General features: G+C 41.8%; 1 protein-coding gene across 1 annotated transcript in view; it reads right to left on the reverse strand.

Moving 5' to 3' along the window:
* The window catches only part of ITGA9 (integrin subunit alpha 9), a 953,395-nt gene extending 945,964 nt beyond the window's left edge, over positions 1-7,431 (reverse strand). Inside the window, exon 1 of the mRNA XM_070726333.1 lies at positions 6,844-7,431. Coding sequence (XP_070582434.1) covers positions 6,844-7,022 — 179 coding nt within the window. The 5' untranslated portion in view covers positions 7,023-7,431. The remainder of the gene's footprint in view (positions 1-6,843) is intronic.
* Positions 7,432-15,370: the final 7,939 nt, after the last annotated feature.

Consider the following 15,370-nt stretch of genomic DNA (forward strand, 5'->3'; position numbering starts at 1 on the left):
AAACCAAGAGGTCTGCCACAACATCACCTGCAGCGTCCATTGTAGACATGGTGATAGAAGAAGATCCCGATTTATCCTAGTTATGCTAACCCCCCCCCCAAAAAAATGTAAAACTGTAAATAAATATTTTTGTTATTTCTATCAGGATGACTAAGTGTTATTCAATGTGTACAGTACAGGTTACAGGTACAGGTAGAGGTACAGTACAGTACATTAAGGGGATGGGAAATGGTAATTTGTGGGTTGACAGTGTTGGGACTGAGTGGCATAGAGAAGAATGAATGAATGACTGAGTGAATGAAATTCAAACACAGGTGAGGGCTGGGGGTTTTTATTCTGTCATTGTTTAAGTGCTTTTTACGAACCTGGTTAAAAATGAAGTTTGGAATCACAAACTAAAGTTTCCTCACTGAGAGCTAGCAACTTGGTTGGGCAGAGCAAAAAACCTGGTTAATAATGAAGTTTGGAATCACAAACTAAAGTTTCCTCACTGAGAGCTAGCAACTTGGTTGGGCAGAGCAAAAAACCTTGTTAAAAATGAAGTTTGGAATCACAAACTAAAGTTTCCTCACTGAGAGCTAGCAACTTGGTTGGGCAGAGCAAAAAACCTGGTTAATAATGAAGTTTGGAATCACAAACTAAAGTTTCCTCACTGAGAGCTAGCAACTTGGTTGGGCAGAGCAAAAAACCTGGTTAATAATGAAGTTTGGAATCACAAACTAAAGTTTCCTCACTGAGAGCTAGCAACTTGGTTGGGCAGAGCAAAAAACCTTGTTAAAAATGAAGTTTGGAATCACAAACTAAAGTTTCCTCACTGAGAGCTAGCAACTTGGTTGGGCAGAGCAAAAAACCTGGTTAATAATGAAGTTTGGAATCACAAACTAAAGTTTCCTCACTGAGAGCTAGCAACTTGGTTGGGCAGAGCAAAAAACCTTGTTAAAAATGAAGTTTGGAATCACAAACTAAAGTTTCCTCACTGAGAGCTAGCAACTTGGTTGGGCAGAGCAAAAAACCTGGTTAAAAATGAAGTTTGGAATCACAAACTGAAGTTTCCTCACTGAGAGCTAGCAACTTGGTTGGGCAGAGCAAAAAACCTGGTTAATAATGAAGTTTGGAATCACAAACTAAAGTTTCCTCACTGAGAGCTAGCAACTTGGTTGGGCAGAGCAAAAACCCTGGTTAATAATGAAGTTTGGAATCACAAACTAAAGTTTCCTCACTGAGAGCTAGCAACTTGGTTGGGCAGAGCAAAAAACCTGGTTAATAATGAAGTTTGGAATCACAAACTAAAGTTTCCTCACTGAGAGCTAGCAACTTGGTTGGGCAGAGCAAAAAACCTTGTTAAAAATGAAGTTTGGAATCACAAACTAAAGTTTCCTCACTGAGAGCTAGCAACTTGGTTGGGCAGAGCAAAAAACCTGGTTAATAATGAAGTTTGGAATCACAAACTAAAGTTTCCTCACTGAGAGCTAGCAACTTGGTTGGGCAGAGCAAAAAAACGGGGCGAATCGGGGAGAGGGGCGAATCGGGGAGAGCTAGCAACTTGGGAGGGCAAAAAAACGGGGCGAATCGGGGAGAGGGGCGAATCGGGCGGGCGGGGTGTAGCGGCGAGGAGCTCGGAGGCGCTGGGGGGGGATGGCCGGCATGGAAAGTAAACATTGCCAGCCTCCGAACTGCCGTCGCCCCACCATCTGCGCATGCGCGGCCATTTTTTTTTAAAAAAGAGAGATCACGCATGCACAGATGGTGTTTTTACTTCCGCGCCGCTACTTCGCGAATAATCGACTGTCGCGAGGGGTCCTGGAACGGAACCCTCGCGATAATCGAGGGACCACTGTATTATTTAATGATACATATACTAACAGCAGCCAGAATGGCAGTGGCTCAATGTTGGAAGCAACCTAATATACCGGATGACTCACTGATCCTTAAAAAAATCATGGACTGTGCAGAGGCAGACACATTAAGACTTAAATTAAGAAATAAAGAAGATTCTATTTATTATCAAATTTGGAACTCTTTCTATGACTGGTTTAAGAGAAGAAGAGAAAGTTCAAATAAAAATATGATAATAATAATTGGTTTAGTTGTGGGTTTTTTAGTATAACAAACTGGGTATGATATGTGTGCAATATAAATATAAAAATAAAGATCTTTAGGGAGCTAAATATCTAACAAAGATTACACATAAGGCGGCTAGAAAATAATCTATTATAGATAAAATATGGACAACCAAAATGATTAATAGTGGATACCAGTTGTATTTGCCAGAATATAAAGACATTTAATAACAGAAGAAGTTTTATTTTCCCTCCTCTCATGATGATGTAAATTATACATGGATTGTTATTTGTAACGATGTTGTATTGTTGTTTTTGTTATTATTGTTTTGTTTTTGTACTTTGTAAATGTTTGTCTATTATTTTTTGGTTATGTTTTTTAAAAATTACAATTATTTTTTTTTAAAAAAGGTGCCTCCCACTCCCAACCCTTCCAGCTGTTGCAGAAGGATACATGGTCAATGGTATCGAAGGCTGTTAAGAGGTCAAGAGGCACCAGGATAGAGGAATGACCCCTATTCCGGGCCCACAAGGATGAAGGCGGGGCACAGAGCTTTCTCCCCCCGCACCGGCTTACCCCCGCCCCACCAGCCAGGCCCTAAAGATTTAAGATTTTTAAGATTTAATTGGATTTGTATGCTGCCCCTTTCCGAGGACTCAGGACGGCTCATAGCATGTACAGAAAAAACAGGAAACAGTAACGACAAGTGCCACAACTTCCACTGCAGTGAGACAGAGTGTGTGTGTGGGGGGGAGTTCTCCAAACTCTATTTGTGTGTATATATATGAGAGAGAGAGAGAGAGATTCCTTCTTCAGTGAGGGCATTCAAGTTGCTAGCGGTGGTGGCAGCCGCCTAAGCAACTATGACTTTCCCCTCCCTAACCAGTCAGCCCTATCTGGTCTGCAACCTGACTGGCTAGCAGTCAAACTATCACAGGCAAGTGATCAGCACACCAGGACCGGTGTTGGTTTCTGTGCCCTGTCAATTCCAATTCCATGGATGGCCCTACTGTTTGAAGGCTGAGCAAAGCTTTCAATTGAACAAGGAGGCACTCCGGGGCAAGTCCTTCACATCTGCGGATAGTGGCAGGAATGACCCTGTCACGTGGAGCCCGAAGCTGCTTGACCATGTGGGGGGACACAGTGAAGAGAAGAATAGCAAGGCTTTGTGGCAGCCAGTTAGCCAGGTAGGAAGCCCTCCTTGCTTCATCCTCTACCCACTACCATCTCACTGTTCAGATGGTTTTTGCCACCCCTGCCACTGCCAGCAGCTTTGATGTCCCATTTGATGTATGGATCACGCTCTCTTTCCCATACAGATACATACATACACACAGATTGCATCAGATTGCTCTTTTGCTCCTTTTTTCTCTTGCCCCACTTGTATACAAGTGTGCGTGCTCCGTGGGACAATGAAATCCCACTAAGTAGTTAAGTAGAAAGTAGTTGGGGGGGGAACAGGAGACCGGCAAACACTTTTTCCACCAAGAATGGAAGTTTCAGGGTCCCTGACTCTCTGCAAAAGAGGGTGGGAGCCTGAACCCGCATAATATTATAGCACCGACGAACGTCCATTCTCAGCATGAAAAGCATTTCTTTTCTTTTTTTTTTAATATATTTTTTTATTGATTTTTAACAATTTAAAATCACACAACATAAAACAGTGCGTAGTGAATTGTGAGTTGTGCCCACCACCCCGACATACACACATTCCCCACCACCAAATTGGGGGTATTTCTTGTATAATCCACTTAACCCAAGAGCAATATATCTGTTTACATATTATAGAGTGATTCCAGTTTATTTCTTGTAGCTTGGTCTCGGATTCTGCTCGTCATATATCGTCTTACCTTGTCCCACCGTCCCATCAGCTGTCCCAACTCAGTTTCATTATCCAAATTTATCCTTTTTTCCATAATTTCAAATTGAATATGGTCCACCATGTACCTATACCAATTTTGCATTGTCCATTTTGTCGCATCCTTCCAACCCAAAACTATTACTGCCTGAGCGCTTTCTATTGCTGCTTTTTTTATTTCTCTAAATTCTCCCATCGCATTACTGCCTGAGCGCTTTCTATTGCTGCTTTTTTTATTTCTCTAAATTCTCCCATCGCATTACTTTTTACTAGTACTGCCATTTCCTTAGTGATTGTCCATTGTATATTTAACATTCTATTGATATCCTTTCACTTTTTGCCAAAATTCCTGCACTATCGGGCATTCCCAAAACATATGCATAAACACTCCTTTATCTTGACAACCATGCCAACAATTCCCCCTGACATTCTGCTGAAAATGTGCAAATTGAACGGGAGTGAAATACCACTTATGTAATATTTTCCTTCTCATTTCCCTAATTCTTGTATTTTTAATTTTCCTTATATCTTCTACTATATTTTCCATTTCTTGTACCTCTACTAATATCTCATTTTGCCACCATTTTGCCAATCCATCAATCGTATCCCCATCTGACTGCACTAGCAGTTTGTATATATTAGTTGCTTGCGCCTTTATCCCCTCACTTTTTTCTCTTATTATTTTCTCTAACCCTGTCTCCTCTCGCCATAATACTTCTTTATTCTCCCTTTCATTTAGATATTTACATATTGCATTTATTTGTAGCCACCTTCCCTTACCTAACCACCATTCTATACGATTTCTACTTGGCCTGCCATCCTTCTCGTATAACTGTTCTATCTTAGTTATCCCTCTTCCCTTCAACTCTCCTATAACCCTATTTAAGTTAATTTCGTTTTCTCTATTTATTACATAAAGCGATGACAGTTTAGATTTATATAATCCTATTTTCCCTTGCCATTTTTTCCAAATTTCCATAGTCCCTTTCATTGGGCCTATTAATTTACCTATATCACTCCTATTCCACTTCCTAAAAATTAATTCTCTATTGTTCATCCCGTTTATCTGTTTTTCCAATTTCGCCCATTTATTTTCACTTAATTGCAACTCCATTAACCTTTCCATTTGAAAAGCTTCCCTATACAGCTCCAAACATGTTTGGAGCATGAAAAGCATTTCTGAGCCAACTCTCCTCTCCCTTCTTCTAAGGCAAAAAAACCCCAAAACCCCAGCAACAGAGATTATTCAGATGTTTGCATAGGAAGAGTCCGTGGGGAGGCCTGTTCAATCACTACCCCCCCCCATATCCTTCCCCACCCTCAGATACCATATGTGCACTTAATGAATGACACATTAAAATTCTTGATTTGTAAGCTCTTAGGAAAGTATCCCCTTCTTGTGTGTTGTAACTGCCATTTCCAGTGGGGAAAATAGGACAAAGAAGAGTGGGAGAAAATATTTTCTTTTGCTCTTTTTCCAGTCTAAATTAGACCCTGAAGGGACCCTGCAGGAGAGCCTTTTTAGGATGTGTGTGTGTATATGCATGTATACACACACACACACACACACATATAATTAGACCATGCAGGGTCCCTACACAAGAGCCTTTTTAGGATATATCCATCCATCCATCCTAAAAAGATTCTCCTGTAGGGATCTTGCATGGTCTAGAAATAGAGCAAAAGAAAATATTTTCTCCCACTCTGCTTTGTCAGATTAGATAGATAGATAGATAGATAGATAGATAGATAGATAGATAGATAGATAGATAGATAGATAGCCATAATTAACAGAATTAACCTCTAGGCCCCCAGATCTGATCCCTTCAGTTTTGTACCAGGGAGGGGCTATATGTTTTTTCTGTTGGATCAACATATAGGGATCAGATCTGGTGGCCTAGAGATTAATTCTCTGCCTTACAAGACAGAAGCCCCAGGATCAAATCCCAGTAAGGGTATGGCTAGCTGATGAGGCCAGGACAAGGCCGAAATAGCGCTATCCTAGTCTCCCTTAATTTTAAAAATTCAGCAAAAACATGTGATACACACACACACAAACACACACATAAGAAACTAATATACAGTATATATAAGCAACTAACTTCTTAAATACTAAATCTGTTGCACATAAAAAACAGAAAGTCTGATCAACTATTAAAGCTATCATTTTGACAGTTTGCTATACTGTAGTCTGTGGATGGCCCCAGGAAATGCAAGCATGAAATAAATTGAGCCTGGTTTGTTCTCTGTCTAATAAGTGGCCACAAACTTATAGTAAAAGTGGCATTTAATCAAGAGAGCAAGGAAAGAAAAAGAATGGAAATTAGAAGAAAGAAAGGAGAATGGGAAGGAAGGAAATGAAGGGAAGGAAGGAAGGAAGGAAGGAAGGAAGATGATAGAAAGTGAGGGTCTGAAGTAAAGCCTGCTAAGCACTTGGCCACCAGCAGCTCTGCTGCCTTTTGCCAGCCTTTTGTCCCGTCACCCCCTCCTGACCTCTCCTGGTAGTCTCCCACTCACATCTTGTCACTGAAGATGCTTTGGTTACAAAACTGGGTCCCTCTCAAGGAGAGGGAGTGCCCTCCCTCTGATCCACATACTTTGCCCTCCCACACAGATATTGAGCAACCTGGCCAATGAGTGAGCGCAGCAGCAGTGGAGCTAGCCATGCCAATCACGTAAAAACCACACACACACACACACACACACACACACACCAGTCAATCACAATGCTGATGCTGTCCTCCATGAAATTGAGCTTGATGCCCCTGGTTTATCGGAAGTTTGCATTTGAAACAAACTTCTTTACATTTTTTCTTTTTTCAAGAATGGGAGGAAGTAAGTAAGGGTGAAGATATATAAATTTGGGCTGAATAAAGAAAAGGTGTGTTCCCATCTCCCTCTCTCGGGTATGACTCAATACTCACCACCGAGTATTGTCGTAATAATGCTCCAGCACCGAGTATCCGAAGAAAGAGTTATTGGGTCCTTGATAAATCACGGGATGATCCAGATCGATGTTATAAGAATAAACCAAGGCCACCGAAAGCGCCGCCACCATGAATTTAAATCCATCCCGCTTGCCCTCGCAGGGAAATCCAGCCATTTTCTAGTTTTCAAAGTGCGCCTCTTCGCACGCCCACTAAGAAAAGGCCTTTATTGTTGGCTCTGCGGCAGCGGAGAGCTGCGTGGCCGCCTGCCTGCCTGCCGCCCGCGCTTGGACTTTGAGGAGGCAGGATCAGCAGCAGAAAACGCCCTCCCAGCAGCTTGTAGCATTCAAACACCTCCTTCGCCACAAACAATAAAAAAGAAAGGAGGAGCGATTAAGACAAAGTTCCCGAGTCAGCGTTGTCCCGCTAAAGTCTTGAGTAGCGAGAGTGTAGACGCTTCTCAATCCGGACTGCTACTTTGTGACAACCCTCAACCCAGGTCGGATAGGACCACAGTCCTCATGTTCCAAGACGCCGCCGTCCAGACCAAACGCCGTAGCCATGGACGCCCTCTAGTGTCCGGTCTAATAGACTCAGCAAGGCAACTCCTCTCGGAACGTTGTCACTCTTCTTGGCCGACTTCGAGTGAAGTTTTAAATGCACTGCGTGACTGTGCGCAACTCCACGGTTGCGCGGATTGGATACAGCCCAATACATTATACAAAGGCATTCAATTGTGCCGATGACGGAAGTTGGGTATAACGAACCTTAATTTAGTTAACTAGGGACTAAATGATGGGAGGACTGTATATGTCCTATTTTTAGCAGACCGTTGCCAAATATTCCTTTGCTGGCTTTCCATAAGCAAATTGGAAGCAGCAGGAAGTCAGAACTCAGTCATATGATATATTCACTTAATAACTCAAGTTGTACTCAATAATATGTTCTCATTATCCTGGACTATGATTTGTGTAATTAGACTAGAAAGTATATTCCTTTTCTTCTGGATTTAACTCTCTCCAGCTATCTACTAAATTTAATTCGTGGCTCATCTCAAAAAATGATTTTGGTAAAGGATTTTTTCTTCTTTGGATTTTTATTCTATAATCTTTATTGATGTCTATGACTGCATTAAAATCACACAATAAACAAATATTCTCCACCCCAAATAATAATATTCTATTATTTTCTAGGCAATTTATTATAAAATTTCTTCCGGTTTTCATTTGGAGCACCACCAATAGCATTTTAACTTCAATCATTAATATTATTCCATTGTCATCTGTATAGTCTTGTTTTTAGTTATTTTTTAAATATATACAGCTATCCCCCTTTTGAGGGGGGTCTGCCAATGACATATAATTTACCTGATTTAGTTTATTCTAAACATTTTTTGTATTGGTTTTTGATATGCACCTCTTGCAGACAAATTATATCCACATTTTGTTTAACTTTGTGTAACTTTGTTTTCTTTTCATGGGGGAGTTTAATTCATTTATATTTACTGTTAGTAGTTTAACATTTTCTTCCATTTTATTGTCTATGCATTTGTCGCAAGTAATTTGAGGGTACAGCAGGGGTGGGTTGGAGCTCTACCCCAGAGCACCCAATTTGCACTGAAAGATGTTGAAAGGAAATGCAGGGTGTCCTGCTTAAGCCAAGCCCACAATGTGGTAGTAAAAAAATTGGTAGCCCTTCACTGGGGTGAGGTATGGGGTTAATAGGGCTTTGACTAACAGGATTCACACAAATAAAAGGGTAAGACAAGGGTGTATTGTGGCACCATTATTGTTTAGTTTAAAAATCAATGACCTGCAAGCACACATGCTGATGATCTAAATACTTACTGTAGCAACTTGCTCTATGCTAATGATATGCTTTTATTACCATATTCACAAAGAGGATTACATAGGCTATTAAGATTATTTAGCCCTTATTGTTAGGATAATTCCCTTTGGGACTGGGCAGGATAGAAGTATAAATAAATAAATAAATAAATAAATAAATAAATAAATAAATAAATAAATAAATAAATAAATAAATAAATAAATAAATAAATAAATAAATAAATAAATAAATAAATAATTCCCTTCTTTTTTATTAAAAGAAATTAATAATAAAACAAAACCAAAATCTATTACTATTATTATTATCTTCTCCTCTTTTACATCCCTGTCTCCTTGTATGTGTGTGTGTATGTGAACTGTTGAACCATTTCCAATAACAGGTGAGGGCTATTGGAAATGGTTCAAGAGTTCACACACACACACACAAGGCTGGGGGGGTTTTCTCTGTTATTATTTGGGTGCTTTTCATCATATGCTTTAAATCAAGAGTCATTTCTCTCTTTCTATCTCCCCCTCTTGCTCTCTCTCTCCTTTTCTCACTTTCTCTCTCCCTCTCTTTCTATCTCGCTGTGTCTGTTGTTCTCTCTCTCTCTCTTTCTCTCTCTCTCTTGTTTTCTTTCTCTCTCTATTGCTTTCTTTCTCTCTCACTCTTTCTATCTCTCTTGCTTTCTTTCTCTCTCTTGTTCTCTCTCTTGCTATCTCTCTCTCTCTCCCCCCCTCTTTCTCTCTCTCTCTTTCTCACTTACTTTCTCTCTCCCTCTCTCTTTCCATCTTGCTCTGTCTGTTGCTCTCTCTCTCTCTCAGCAAGGGGGCTGCAAGAGCGCTTTCTCCGAGTGCTTCGGGAACAGCTGCCCTGCCTCTACTGCAGCCCCCTTGCTGAAAGCTTGGGACGAAAGCGCTCCCAGCGAAGGGGCTGCGAGAGGGGCGGGGCGGGCATTCCCGAAGCATGCGGAGAAAACCCTCTCGCAGCCCCCTGGCTGGGAGTGCGGATGAGGAGGGGAAACCGCCGCCACCGCCACCGCAGAAGTCGCACCCCAAGGCGGGAGCTGGAGAAAGCCGGAGAGGGGGCAGATCAGGTGGGCAGGGGGCAGCGGCGAGAGGCCAGGGGCGCAAGGGGGGCGGAGGCACCGTGGGGAGGCGGGGGCAGCCATGGTTCCCTTTCCTTCCACCCACGGGCTGGCAGGGGGATAGGGAGGGCGCACGGCGCTTCCGCACTTTCGTCGCTCCCCGCACCCAACTCCAATGCCCAGCTCCTTGCGTGCTCTTGGAAAAGGGTGCGTGGGGGTATTTTGGGGTACACGCACACAGCTTTACAGGGAACAGTGATGTCGAGTAGAGCAAATAAAATTACAATCACAAATCTCCTGGGTCATCAAACTAACAGTTTTGCAAAAAGTTTTGGCCTTCCTGTCTCTTGTGTAACAGAATAATTCAAAAATAGAGCTGCCCAAAAAGAATTAAGGATTTAGAAGTGCAAAATGATATAGCTATCCTTAGTAAAGTGGGTAACTTGAAATGGCTGAGTAAATACAAACATACTTTTCAAGTAGACAGCTATTTTAATTTACAACTGTCAAAACACCTCAGGGAGATATTTACAGCAGCAAGATTCAAACAGCTTGATACAATAGACAGATATGGGAGATTACATTCTATACCCTACAATAAGTATCTATGCATTTGCGGAGTAGCAGAAGTAAAAGACCTGGTTCACCTCCTATTTGATTATTGCTTGTGTAAAGGGATGAGAGACATGTACATTGGTCTATATGCCAAATGAATTATCCATTGGGATCCCCATATCAAAACAATTTACCTTATGTGTGACCAGAACCTGAAAATAATATTTAATACAGCATAGTATTTATCTCCTATATTGTCTTCGCATTTACTATACACTTGTGGTCCTCCGAGTCCTTTTAGACCCATTGTAAAAAAAGGTTGGTTTTAGCTACTGGAAGTGTTTTTTTAAATACTCTTTTCACTTGTATACTAATTTGAGCATTTCTGAACACAATGAAATGAAAAATGAAATTTAAAAAAGCTTATTTTGCTCTTAATTTCTTTTTTCCCTTTTTTAGTTTTCTATGTACAGTGGTATCTTGTGATACGAATCCCTCGCCATACGAACAATCCAAGATACGAACCCGGGGTTCGGAAATTTTTTGCCTCTTCTTCTGAACTTTTTCCGTCTTATGAACCCACCGCCCGAACACCAAACCCAAAAGTTCGGCAAAAGTTCGGGTTTGGGTGGCTGCTGAAAAGCCCCGCCACCTGGCTGTCGCCTTTTGAAACAGCCAGGGGGCTTCTTGGCGTCCTCCCAAACTCGAACGCCAAACCCAAACTTTTGCCAAACTTCCAGGTTTGGCATTCAGGAGGCCGCCAAGAAGCCCCACCGCCCAGCTGTCGCCTTTTGAAACAGCCGGGGGGCTTCTCGGCATTCTCCCTAACTCCGAACCCAGAAGTTCGACAAAAGTTCGGAGTCGGTGTTTGGATTCGGGAGGATGCTGAGAAGCCCCGCCGCCCGGCTGTCAGCTTTTCAAAAGAGCCGTGGAGCTGTCAGGCCGGTCGGGAGGCTCAAACGGAGGTGGGGAATCCCAATAGGGATTTCCTTGGGTAGAGCTTTGAGGTCATGAAGACGTCCTTCCTGGCCGGCCCAAACATCGACTCCAGTTCGGCAAAAGTTCGGGTTTGGCATTCTGGTTTGGGAAGACGCCGAGAAGCCCCCCAGCTGTTTCAAAAGGTGACAGCCGGGCGACGGGGCTTCTCGACGGCCTCCCGAATGCCGAACCTGGAAGTTCGGCAAAAGTTTTTAGCTTCTTCTTATTACCCTCTTCAACTAACTGTTGTTGTGGTTGGATCATGTCCAGCTCCTTTGGTCATGGACTTTGAGAATGAACTTGATTCATCTGGATATCATAGGCCAGTGTGTTTATCAGAGGAATCGGAAAGTGAGAGTGAGGAAGAGTTAGGGTCTTGGGACCCTCCAAAGGCTGCAGCCCCCCCAGCTGTGGTAACGTTGGAGTCAGATGAGGGAAGGAATATTGTGGACCTCATATTAGATGCTAGAGTTAGAAGAATGGAAGGAAACAAGAATATTCCCCACAACATAGATCTAGACATAGCTTGTCATCACAGTTAGTATAAAAGGGGAGGATGATGGGAAGTTCCGTTGCAGAACTTCAATGTTCTTTTATGGAGAGAGAGAAAACTAGCAGCCAAAGTGTTTCTCCCTTAAATCTTTCTACAACCCTGCAAACCTAATTTTGGAAGGCATTTCTGAGTACCTGTCCATGCTGATAATTAATGACTTGAATTTATGACTTTCTTTTGGACGCTTGTTATTAGCTGTGCAGTTAGAAGTAAGGCAGAAATTGCAATAACAAATTAGTGCGGTTTCTGTCTGGGGAAACTTCCCTCCTTCCTTCCTTCCTTCCCTCCCTCCCCCCTCTCTCACTCCCGTTCTTATAGTGTGTGTGTGTGTGTGTGTGTGTGTGCGCGCTTTTTAGGAGAATGGGAGGGGGTAGCCTGCCTCCCTCCCTCTATCCGTGTGTGTGTACTTGGGATGGTGGGGTGATGGCGGTATGTGTGTGTATGTAGAGTGGCTGGCAGGGCTGGCTCATGCAGGATGTAGACATGGTCTGCAGGAGGTGCCAGGTGAGCACTCCAAGTGGACGAAGGAGTATGTATGTATGTGTGTCAGCTTGAGTCTTCCAGAAGCCGGCACAAGATAAAAGCAGCAGCAATGAGTTCCAGAGGCACATTTGGAGTCTTTCCCACCTTAAATTATGAGAGAGGCTGCTCACTTTTCTCAACAACAGAGGCTTCCTGGCTACGTTTAGCCTCGTTGTGCTATCTATCTATCTATCTATCTATCTATCTATCTATCTATCTATCTATCTATCTATCTATTTATTTATTTATTTGTTTGAATTTTTTTTTATGCCGCCATTCTCTTTAGACTCAGGGTGGCTTACAACATGTTAGCAATAGCACTTTTTAACAGAGCCAGCATATTACCCCACAATCCATGTCCTCATTTTACCCACCTCGGAAGGATGGATCACCGCAACCTTCCACTACCCGAAGAGGTTTCTATGCAGAAGATGCTGCATATGTGTTGAGGGGAAGATAGAGATAGAGGGAGACATTTCACATGCCCATTGTCAGCTATTGTTAAGTTATTTAGTTTTAAATATTCCAGTGAACTTGAGTATTGGATTGCTTTCTTGAAATTTGACAATATGAATCATATTGAATCAATATGAACCAGGCAAAGGACTATTATAAAGCTGCATTTTTGCTAATGTAAAATGCATTAACCCTCAGTGGAATTATGCCAATTTACACCTGGGAATGATTTGCTCAACAACATTTAGATTTCTTTATACAATGTGATTCTAAATTTTGAGGCTTTAAAAGGGGGAGGAAGTAAGGCAGAAATTGAAATAATAAATGAGTGCAGTTTCCTTGTCTTTTTCCAAAAAAAAAGGATCTACTTCATAGAATCTTTTATGGTTCAGTGTTTCTAAAACAAAATTACAGTATACCCCATACCTGATAATAAGCATGTGAAATGTCCCCCCTCCTCTTGCGCTCAAATCACACATGGCATCTTCTGCATGGAAACCAGGTAGGGGAAAACTGTGGCGACCCGGCAACAGCGCAATGGGCTGACATTCCTCTGATTTCATTGCTGTTCCCAGCATGTTTCTTTGTAAATAGACAACTATACAGAGTGATTTGACTTCTTCATTGGGGCTTAATTACTGCTAATTAACTGGGCCAGACAGAACAACTGTTTCTTTTTTTTGGAAGCATTTCCCCTTTTTCCTTTCTACTCTTTCTATAACATTATAAATCTCAGTGAAATTGTCTATTTCATTTCTATCTTCTTTTTGCTCATTGTTCACTTTTTTATTTTCATTTGTGTTCTCTTTTACTAATTCCTCTTCTGTTTCCTGTTCTGTGTGCATTGGGGTTTTTTGTCTCTATAATATCTTTTAGTATTACATGCATATTTTTAACATCCCAAGTAGTTCTTTATACATCCAATACTCCATTTTCAATGTACCACTTTTTCTTTATATTTAACTTTAATTTCCAGTCCCAATTTTAGACCAAATCAATTCAGAAATCTTACATCTTCCACAGACAAAGAAAAACAAATCCAGCCATAAAACAGAATCAGGCACTCCTTAAAAATTATCACAATAATAAACTTATCTTCCTTTTAATCAAGGTCAGCCTATTTTGTTTCTTGTATCTTCCACTGAATGTTGTAATCACTTTCTCCAGTAGATGGCTCTCTCATATCTCCATACTGTCTTTTCTTTTCAAGAATACCAATAAGCTTTAAATCCATTCAAATTGGGAGGGGGGATTCTTTTTCTTCAAATCTTTCTTTTCTATTCTTTTAAATATTTCTCTAATTCCATTTCTTTTTTTAAAAAAATATATTTTCACCAATTTCACATAAACATCCATACGTATAGCATAAATCACATCAAAACATATATAATTATATATTACTGTCCAATATATCATAAGCAAACATTCTAATTTTATACTTTTTGTACCGTTGTTGCCCATCCATTTTCCCTCAATATTTCATACTACTTCCCTTCCTTTATCTCCTCTCTTCCCTCTGTCTTATTTTTCCTTCTCATCCTCTTTCTTACTTCCCTCCACTCCTCCTCTCCCCTTCCATTCCACTTCCTCTTTCTCGCGCTTGTCACTTCCCTAAATACATGTAATCATAATACATTTTATAGTAAACAAATGAGTAACTCAAATCCCTAACTTCATTCCATCATCAGTGCTACTCTTAAACTTGTATTTTCCCTCTATCCCTTTGTCCATCCATCCATCCATGTGTGTGTGTGTGTGTGTGTGTGTGTGTATTTACCTTACATATATACCTTACAAGGCAGAGCCCCAGGTTCAAATCCCAGTAAGAGTGTGGCTACCTGATGAGGGCAAATAAGCCTGAAATAGATCTATAATAGTTTCCCTTCCTTTTCATTATCAGCAAAAATATGTTACACTTATACATTATAGTTTTCGACCAGAAAAAAGCTTATCTGCATTGGAATATGGCCCCTAGTGGGGCCGAGAGGCAAAAAGGAAGCTGTATGTTCCTCAATATACCAGGGCGACCCTTCCTTGGTACAAGCTGATACCAGAGATGAGCCTGTAGCCTAGAACAGTGGTCCCCAACCTTTTTTCCACCAGGGACCAGTTTCAGCAAGACAGGGGCGGAAAGGGGGTTTAGCTTATTGTTCCATTGTCTCTTCCCCCCCCCCTTTTTAATTTTGCGGGGGAGTTGAGGTGACAGAGGGAGAAAGGGTAGGAGGGGGCGGTTTCCTGTCTCTTTCCCCTCCTGTTCACTCGGGACCACCGTTTGCCTTTCAGCAGTTCCAGAGGACATCCCCCCCCGTTCCGGCTGGGATTGCAGCAAGGAATCCCAGAGCAGGGGGAGGTGCCTCCACGGACACAGTCACCTTCCTTTGCGATCGCTGCCTGCTTGGAGCGCCCACCACTGCCAGGTCTGGTAATTTTCTTGCAGCAAGGAATCCTTCCAAAAGAAAATTACCGGAGCTGGTGGTGGGGGTTTCATGGTCACACACACACCCCTGGCTTCGCTCCCACCCAGGACCCCGGGAATAGGGTGGGGG

Source organism: Erythrolamprus reginae, chromosome Z, assembly GCF_031021105.1.
Source record: "Erythrolamprus reginae isolate rEryReg1 chromosome Z, rEryReg1.hap1, whole genome shotgun sequence".
Classification (NCBI taxonomy): Eukaryota; Metazoa; Chordata; class Lepidosauria; order Squamata; family Dipsadidae; genus Erythrolamprus; species Erythrolamprus reginae.